We start from the raw sequence: 10148 nt of genomic DNA on the forward strand, positions 1-10148 counted from the left end.
TGCAAGTCCTGTGATACCAAAATAATAAGTGGGTGCAAGTATGAAAACTTACATGACATTTGAATGTATTTCCAATCTGAATAACTTGTCACACTTTTTCCAGCACATGACCACAATCAACACATCTATGTTCAAGTTTCCTTTGGGCTAATAAACCCTGAGACAGCTGGCTGCAAGTAGCAAGCACTGGATTGATACTGTCCTTTGCAGTCAGATGGAGACTTTGGAGGGGAAGAGTGATCTCCTTGGTTTGCAGGCAGGCAACGACATGGAACAGCCATTCACTGTCAGCTCCTTGGTATGTCTGAAAAGCAATGCTTCAGTGGCTGAGCACGCTCTCTGTCAAATGGGGAACGGTTCGAGAGAGCAGTTCAGCAGTGCTGGCTCTCAGCTACAAGGGTCTGCTCCTGCATGCATCCTCCCACGCTCTGCCTGAGGGTTTTGTTGGTGTTTGTTTTATGCATATATGTGTGGTTTATGGGGCTTTAGCTTGGTTTGGTGATCAGGTTTTTAAGAAATTCAACATTTTGAGTAGAAAGAGTAAAAATCTTCATGAAATTAAGAGGATACAACTTACAGTAGCCAATTATTTAGACAGCTAACAGGAAGGTAATGACTGTAACAAGCAGCTATGCTTCACCATAGTTAGTTCTAACTTCTTCAGCTTTTACTGCCTCATTTGAAACAGGAAATGAACATTTGAAGTGAACTGTTAACTGACATGGGGAACCTACTGCTCTTTGTTAGCTGAACAGTACCCAGCAGTCATACCCTATACATCAGGTAACAGGAGTCTTGAGTATTCCAGTCCACTATCAAATGATTTCAATAACTTGAGGTAGAAACTTGTAGAATTTCATGTGTGGAGGATTCTACAGAGGACACACTTTTTTTGTTGATTTTTATTATTTCTACAGGGGTTTATTTCATTTTATCTTAATTTTTCTCGGTTTTTTTTTTTTTTTTTAGTTTGAAGATTTGGGGAGAGGCATAAGATCGCTTTTTATTTGTAATTACAATGACAGTTTCTTTGCAATTGAGGAACATGTTGGAATGTTTTAACTGTGGCTAGCAGTGGGGAAACCAACTGTGGGAACGTTGAGAAAAAAGCTGAAAATTTCACTTGAGTTTCTTGGATGAGATCACTCACTGAAAGTGAAATGTAATATCTGTTTCTCTTTACTAATCTCTCCGTTCTTTTTCAGAAAAAACTAGTAGCTATTCCTGACCACACGGACGTCTCTGTGACCCCAGAGGAGAGAGTACGTGCCTTAAGCAAACTCGGCAGCAACATCACCATCAGCGAGGACATCACTCCACGGCGTTACTTCAGATCTGGAGTAGAGATGGAGCGAATGGCATCAGTATATATGGAGGAGGGAAACCTGGAGAATGCTTTTGTATTTTATAATAAGTTCATAACGTAAGAAGTCACAATTTGTACTCATTCCGGCTTGTCATTCTGAGTAAATTGAAATGAAGAGCTGCACTGAAAACAGGACACCCCCTCAGCCAGAGGGAAGCTGTTTAGTGCATCCTTGCAGAATAGCTCTGCTCTGTGGAGATAACTGGCTTTGTTATCATTTCGTCTCAGCTGTCAGTGTGGTAGCCCTGTCCATCTCTTAACTGCCAGGTGTGAACTAAGCTAAGGCAGAGAGATACAAGTTTATTGTCCTAGGCTGTACTACGATCACCGTTTCCCGCAGATTATTCTGTATCTATCAGTATGTTGGTTAGTACACTGCATGGCTTAAAAAACAATGTTTAGATAAGATTTCCAAGCCTTTAATAGTTCTGCACTATGAGATTCTACTGATCTTAAAGATGGTAGTATTGCACAGCACTTAAACATGAAAAATTTTAGTTTTGCCTCTTTACTTTTTTCCCTGAAAGGATTAAGTATAAGTTTCTGATTCTTCCAGGAGCAAATGCAAAATCTACATTATACATTAATTGTGTTATTATTCTCTCCACCCAAAGAAAACAAATCCAGACAGCTTTCATTACAACTCTTTACAGAACTAGCTGAAAAATATGTCAGTGGCAGATCTAAACTTCTTAACTAACTAGTTTTGCTGTAGAATTGATTGGTTTGTTTACGTACTTCTGAGAGGGTTATAAAGGGAGACCTCCTTCCTCCTCCCTTATTTTGCTTAGACTTTGAATACCAGACCAAATCTTTATTCCACTTAATTTTAAATGTATGTGTCTCTATAAAAACTGTCTGGAAGTGAACGTTGTACAAATTGCTGAAAGAATGATAGCAGCTGTGTATTTCAAACTCTTTGCAGCTGAGTGTTGCCATAATTGAGATGTTTGGGTGGGTTGATAGTACTGCAGTTAGCTGTGCAGCTTGATCTGATAAAAATAACTGCTTTAGTGGTAAGTCAGTGCTGCAGTCAACTTCACATTTAAGATGCACCATTTTGGCTGAGGACAGATGCAGACAGTAGAAATAGTATTTAACATTGGCTGGAGTGGAGGGTACTTTTCAGAGCTATTTTTAGGTGCTGGATGCTAGTTAGTCCTTTTTTTTTAACTCAGTGCACTACTAATGAAAACATGTTCAGAAGTGGAAAATCTCTTGTCTTACCCCTGTGTGTCCCACACAAGTCCAGACAATAATTTGTTAGTTTAAGCAAATGTGTAGAAACCTGCTCCAAGTTCTTTGGAATTCAGTATTTAAGAGTTATGTGAAACTGATCTTTCTGCCAACATAAAACATATTGTAGATATTCCTCTGGTTACTGAGGCAAAACCATGCATGTTTAATTTTCTAGGTTGTTTGTAGAAAAGCTGCCCAGTCACCGAGACTATCACCAATGTGTGGTACCAGAAAAACAAGTTATTATTAAGGTAAGGTTCTGTTTTCATGGTGTTTAAGAAATGTTTCTTTCCCAGCACTCCTTTTCCTCTAGTGCACACAGCAGCCAACACAGCTTGATACCCTTTCTCCACTAATCATTCAAGTTTTATTTTGGTTTAATCACTTGTTCATTACTAGAAATTCAATTATCATTCTAAAAGGGAACAAGAATGGTCTCCAAGTAAACTAGTAGATTGTTGGAAACCAATGTACATCTATTTCTGGAGGTTTACATATTAAAAATGTGGTAATTTAACAGTACTTAGAGTTTGATTCTGATCCCAGTTATGTGAGTGGATAATGGTCCAAACTAACCATTGCAAATGGAGGGAAAAGGAAGTGTGTGGCTTTAGTGGTGCCTGTGCAGTGTTAGCTTATCCTGCTAAATAATCAAAGAATATTTTTGCTTTCTTTATCACCAAATATTATTGACTCAGTTTTTTAGCAGATGTTTTCCCCTCCACCTGTATGCAAAACAGGGGGTTTGGTTTTTTTGTCTTTTCATTTGTTTGTTTTCTGAAAAAGAAATTATTATACAGCTTTATACTGGGCTTAAAACATCTGGAATTGCACAATTAGAATTATTAGAATAAGCAGAAGTGTCTCTTGCTTTATGCTGCCATATTTTCATGTTTGCTTTACTGTTAAAACTGAATAATGTTACATTTAAAGCCAAAATGCTTCATGCCAAATTTTTTGATCGTGGCCCACAGTCTAGGAAAACATCCCTGTTGAGGAAAGGCATCTCACATATGCTGCCTCTTATAGCACTCAGAATTAAGCATATCATCATGATGATTTAGTGTTTATTTCTTCCTTTCTTTCCCGGGAGAAAAGCAGTACTTTTTTTTTTAATTTTGCATTTTTTTAAATCTGTATTATAGCAGAGCTTGTTTTTCAGGTGGTTCTTTTAAAAAGTGAAAAATAAACATCTCTGTCTTTCTCCTCCACTCCAAAGAAATTGAAGGAAGTTGCATTTCCACGGACAGATGAATTGAAGAGAGATCTTTTAAAAAAATATAACTTAGAGTATCAAGAATACATGCAAAACAAAGTAAGTTTCATATGTTATTAAATCTTTGGTGTGCTTAGTTATTTCTGTTATACAAATCTTAAAAATCAGGCAATAAAATGCCCATTTTACAACAACGTAAACACTTCATGGGCTGCTTAGAATGTTTTTTCACTTCTCAGGCTGTGCATGATCATGTGGTCACTTGAAAGTAATGCAAGTGTGTGCTTAAAAATAGACTGTTATTAAATGAATATCACAGCACATTTATGAATATCTGCATGGTCTTGGGTACACTCCAATTTTGGTTTATAAAGAGGATACTGTTCAGAAACTTCCATGAGTACGTGGGAAAAATCTTTTGGTTCTGAATGTGCTTAAGTTTGAATTAAACCTCTGAGTCTTTAAGTAACTAAATGCTTGCATCTTGTGTACTGAAGTCACTGAAAACTGGATCTCTTGTTTTAACAACATCTTTGAAAGAGCATATGGGAAGAAACTTCTTTTTCTTTCCTTCTGGGTGAGCTGGGGAAGGACTTTTTACAAGAGCTTGTAGTGATAGGATGAGGTGTAATGGCTTCAAACTGGAAGTGTAGGTAGATTTAGATAAGAGATAAGAGGAAAGAAAGAAGTTCCTCACTATGAAGGTGATGAGGCACTGGAACAAGATGCCCAGGGAAGCTGTGGATGCTCTATCTATCTCTGGAGGTATTCAAAACCAGGTTGGATGAGGCCTTATGGAACTTGGTCTTGTGGGATGTGTGCCTGCCCATGGTAGCAGGGTTGGGACTAGGTGATCTTTAAGGTCCCTTCCACCCCAAACCATTCTATGAGTCCCTTAAAATTGACCTAGGGAATTATGAAGGAAAAAAAAAAAACAAAGACACACAAAAAAACCAAACAACCCATCACACACGAAACAAACCAAACCCCAAACCATCCCATATTTCTGACACTAACTGGCTGAGGCTTTCTTTCCTGCTCTATTTGGTTCATGACTTTTTAAAAATTACTTTGCTCTATCTTTTTTCATTTGCTTCTGAAAATGTTTGATGCTATCCTTTACCAAGGAGCAGGAAGAGCTGTTGAAACCTGAAGCTTCCCTTGCAGTTTGTGAAACAGCAGATGGCTTGGGGGAAAGAGGGCATAGACCAGAGCAGAGAAGGCACCTAACGTGTGTGAGGCTGGGGAGGCTAAACCAAACAACCCATCACACACGAAACAAACCAAACCCCAAACCATCCCATATTTCTGACACTAACTGGCTGAGGCTTTCTTTCCTGCTCTATTTGGTTCATGACTTTTTAAAAATTACTTTGCTCTATCTTTTTTCATTTGCTTCTGAAAATGTTTGATGCTATCCTTTACCAAGGAGCAGGAAGAGCTGTTGAAACCTGAAGCTTCCCTTGCAGTTTGTGAAACAGCAGATGGCTTGGGGGAAAGAGGGCATAGACCAGAGCAGAGAAGGCACCTAACGTGTGTGAGGCTGGGGAGGCTATGCACCAAAGCCAGGCTTAAGGAATCCAGGGAAAGCTGAGGAAAGTAGCAGGAGAAAGTTGGTCAACCTATCCCTATGCCAACAAGCCACAAAAACAGAAAACCCATGTGCTCATGGATCTCTTGTTGCTTACGCTTCTGTCTAGTCTCTTTACCCTCACTGTACTAGTCTTCTGCTGACCACTTGCCCAGCTAAGAAGGATATTATCAACCAGCAGCCAAAGCCCTCCCTCCACTCTTAAGTCATAGACCAACTATCCCACATGCCAGACCACTGGAGGGAGGAATAAATCAATACATTTACTCACAGCACAGGGTACGCAGGAGGGAGCAAGCTGACCCCAGAACTATGCTGTGCTAGATGGAAGAACCCAGGTGATCAGTCCAATCATCTTGCCTCACCATCTTGCAAACTCCACTTGCCATGAAGAGTTGGGGAACCCTTTCAATAGCCAGAACCCCCCCACACACTGTGTGAGCAGGTCACCCAACTGCACTGCAGGCAGAGTCAGCTCTTATATAGGTGACTTCTTGCCGTGCCTCCAAGTTAATGTGGAAGGTGGGGGCACCTGGTGGTGATCTCCTAATCAGCTCCCACCCAAGGCTGGCCAGACCCTGCATGAAAACCAATCAGGAGGGTCCTGGTTGTGGGCATCATCCATGTGCCAACTGTCATTCAGGGCTTGGTGTTTAACCCCAGCACTTCAACTAGTTATAATGGGTAAATGAGGCCAGTGCCCTCGCTACTGAAGTAAAGCCACAAAGCACTACAGGTACGTAGATTGGAAGCTCTGTGTCAGGAATTCCTTACTTGCTGTACTGCTTTCCATGCTATACTACTTTTGGGGAGATGATAGTTGTATTTGGCAGCTCAGCAGACACATTCCAAAACTTAATTTTTAATGACAGGATTCAGTGATTTTATTAAACCATTAGATTGCTTCATTCCCTTATTTTTTGTAGCTTTTTTCGGTGTTCTGAGCATGTCACTATTCTGCATATGTTTCAGAACAAATGTAAAACTGAACATCTGAAGAAACTAGAGCATCAAAAGCTGATAGAGGCAGAGAAGAAACGAATCGCACGGATGCGGCAACAGCAACTTGAATCAGAACAGTTTCAATTCTTTGAGGATCAACTTAAGAAGCAAGAACTAGCTCGAGATCAGAAAATCAAAGAAAGCATGGCTATGTCTGAACAGATAGATGGAAGTATGCTCTCTTGTATTTCTGTACCAGAGAACAGTTCCTTGTCTACTGCACTGCTTAAGGAAAAAGAGAGGAGCAGCACATCTGGCTGCACTGGACATTCACTTCCAGTAAACCAGGTCTTAAAGCCAGCAGCTACTTTAAGTGCTGTTCAGAGTAAGTGCAGAAGTGCAGAGAGTCTTTTTTTTTCTTTTTTAATTTTTTCTTCTTTTTTTATCTGCCTATTTGCTGCTTATAGCAATCCACATATTCAATATGCATATGTATTTATTCACCACGAGGATGTCCACAGTGAAATAAGTGTGAGCAGGTTTATGTACACACAACAGTTCCATACATTTTCTTCATTTTAAGAAAGGAGGTTAGCTGCACAGCTTCACATTTTCCAGCTGAGTACCAATAGATGGATCTAGAGACTGAGCATTAGTGTTCCTGTGGAATGAAGTCTGAATCATGCCATGACTAAAAACTTAAGGGAACAGAAGCAGAACTTGCAGTGGTTCCCCCTGGAAAGCCCTGGTGTGGGAGAAGGTATCAACTCACTGTCATCTCAGGGGCAGTCTAGTGAGTGTATCTTATGGCTGGTCACCTAAATTTAGGGTGAAGTGCATGTACTGTAGATTTATTCTCATTGTGATGTAGCGATTTAATAATTCTTTCAGTAATTTCCTGTAACTGTATATTTCCTTACTTTAGGGAACTTCACTGTGTAAGCTGCCAATGTCTTTTTATCTCTCTTTTTCTGTTTTTTTTTGTGTGTTTGTTGTTGCTATTAGCTCAATTGGCTGAAGCACTCAGAGGCGTCGTTTTGCCCCAGGATCTCTGTCACAAATTTCTGCTGCTAGCAGAGGCAAATACAGTAAGAGGAATAGAGACATGTGGAATTCTCTGTGGAAAACTGGTACAGTTTAACCCTCACATTTATATGGGTTAACCCTCATATTTGATAGCACTGTATTTTCCTGTAATGTATCAATTGCAGAGCAAAAACAGATCTGAATGATCAGTCTTTAATGTTATTAACTTCATATTGTAACCAGAGTGGCCACTTCAGCAGTGTGGGCTTGCCTTGTAGGGGAAACATCCAATCATACAAATACTGCTGTCATTATAAAATGTAGCAAGTTTTTCAGCATGCTGTACAATACAGGCTTTTTCGGGTACTTTCTCTGGCATTCATCTAAGGTAAGTGAGGTTTAGTGACAGGACAATGAAGTATAAAGACTGTTAGAATCTACTGGAGTCATCAAATTCATACTGGCACAACAAAAAAAAAGAAAATCTCTCCCATCGAGCTGTAGAACATCTGATTTTTCAGGCTGTTTTCTGGTTTTTGTTTCCTTTGACTTAGAAAATACTTAGTGTCCTTTCAGAGCAGAAAAAGGGAAAGATGTCCTGGCAAATGCTGGCATACAGAGTTTTAAAGATGATGTCCACATGTATTTGAATTGTGTAAGGAAGAGAATAGCAAGAGTGGTATGTTCCAAGTTTCACAGAAAGCAGAGTATTCTCAACCCCTTTTCTTCATATTTATTTTAAAGGGCATTCTTTCCACACTGGTATCTGAGGACATTTCAGTATGACTGTCTCATGTAGTTACTAATACTCCCCTGTATGTTTTCATGCCAAAATACTAAGGCATATTTTCAGGTGCTCAGGCCAGTATAGCTACACTGGAATATATACTGCTTTCTTTTAGCTAATAGGCTGACATCTTTCAGATTCTGATTCATTAGTTCATTTTTTCCACCCTAAGTCAATGTTTGTTTTGCAGACACATAATGAATTTACTATTACCCATGTAATAGTGCCAAAGCAATCTGCAGGACCAGACTACTGCGACATGGAGAATGTGGAAGAATTATTTGGTATTCAGGATCAGTATGATCTCCTCACTTTGGGTTGGATCCATGTAAGTATGGCACACAGATTCTGGCTTCTATATCAGCTCTGCATACTATGTGAAAAGAAACAACTGGATTTAACAAACTAAGGAAATAACTGGACTAATCCAAATTAATTTGCTCACTTAGTTCTAATTGTAGTGATGTAAATGAGCACTGATGTTCTTCAGTATTTCTTAATGCTGTTGAGACACCTTGTTGACACAATGGTCCTGCTTTTGCCAGTGCAACTTTTGTTTAGGTCGATTTAGGGGTGTTTTATTACTTTCATTGCCGTTAATTTTTCTACTGTATTCAAAATTTGAGGGGGAATGTATTGTCTTGTTTAAATTTTATTTTAATTTCACTGTGAGGCATTTTAGGACAACCAAGTCATTTCCCTTTGTCTTGTGCTTCTTCATTCCACCTTCTTCCCCCATGATCAGAAAATGACTTGTACATCTGGTTGAGTGAAGTAACCATAAACCTGGTACTGAAAAGCCAGCTGAACGGTGTAGCATCTGGGTTAATAGGAACTTGACAAAAAACAACCTGGGGAAGTACTGACACTCTGACTTGTTACAAATTACTGTTCCTTCTTGAATATATGTCGACCTTGATTTGTAAGAAATATTTCATGATGTTGAGTTTTCCCTTTCTTTTTGTAGACACATCCAACACAAACTGCATTCTTATCCAGTGTTGATCTTCATACTCATTGTTCTTATCAGCTAATGTTACCAGAGGCCATTGCAATTGTTTGTTCACCAAAGCATAATGAGTGAGTTCTGATTTTTTCTAACTAATGTTTAGCTATTTTTCCTGGCTCCTTATCATAAAATTTGATCCTATGCAAACAGCACACGTTAACTGGGATGAAGGGCAGAAATACTGTGTTGTGAGTTTGTTTCTTGAGTTGCTTAGACTTGCATTCTAGTCGGTCTCTATGCACAGTATTGTTTCTGGCTTCTCTCTCCTCCTTCCTTCCCAGCCCCAGGTTTTAAATTATTTTTATATTCTGCTCAACTGAGTAGTAATGACAGCATCTGTCCTTCTGGATAGTAGCTCACTGCCAGTGTCCTACCCCAGACCTATCTTCATTCTGTCTGATGAAGGAAGGAAGTGGAGGGGTTCAACATATTTCTCTAGGATGATATGAAAATTGCAGTTTGGGGAGTAGAGGGATAAAGAATTATTATTTTTTTTTTTAATAATAAGGTCCTCTTTTTGTACTTCATAAAATACAAACAAGTATGTGGAAAATCCTGAATCTATGTAAGTATTTATGTGAGGGTTTATAATAGCATAGGTTGCCCAGAGAGGGTGTGAATTCTACATCCTTGGAGGTATTCAACACCAGACTAGACATGGTCCTGGGCAGTGTGCTCAAGGTGATTCTGTGGGAGCAGGGGGTGTTAGACTAGGCAGTCTTCAGAGGTTCATTGCCTAAAAGTGGGGGGGATGTGTACTCTCACTAGTCATGTACACAGCTACACTAAAGGCTTTTTTCTTTTAAGTTGCCCCTCTAGAGTTCAGTGGGTGAAATGCAATCTGGAACACCAGAACACCACAGTTTCTGGTGTCTGTCTGTTCCTGTATGAGCTATGCTTGGCTGTTAGTAGGCTAACCTGCCTAATGGGAATAGTACCAGTACTGTGTTATTCCCTCCCCCCCCCCCCCCC

At 39.5% G+C, this 10148-nt stretch overlaps 1 protein-coding gene across 1 annotated transcript in view; it reads left to right on the forward strand.

Moving 5' to 3' along the window:
• The first annotated feature begins 214 nt into the window (after nt 1-214).
• Nucleotides 215-10148, forward strand: part of STAMBPL1 (STAM binding protein-like 1) — a 12214-nt gene continuing 2280 nt past the window's right edge. The window contains exons 1-8 of the mRNA XM_008945052.1: nt 215-298; nt 1206-1423; nt 2781-2856; nt 3825-3920; nt 6385-6739; nt 7360-7484; nt 8358-8495; nt 9135-9247. Coding sequence (XP_008943300.1) covers nt 215-298; nt 1206-1423; nt 2781-2856; nt 3825-3920; nt 6385-6739; nt 7360-7484; nt 8358-8495; nt 9135-9247 — 1205 coding nt within the window. The remainder of the gene's footprint in view (nt 299-1205; nt 1424-2780; nt 2857-3824; nt 3921-6384; nt 6740-7359; nt 7485-8357; nt 8496-9134; nt 9248-10148) is intronic.

Source organism: Merops nubicus, unplaced genomic scaffold, assembly GCF_000691845.1.
Source record: "Merops nubicus isolate BGI_N331 unplaced genomic scaffold, ASM69184v1 scaffold2138, whole genome shotgun sequence".
Lineage (NCBI taxonomy): Eukaryota > Metazoa > Chordata > Aves > Coraciiformes > Meropidae > Merops > Merops nubicus.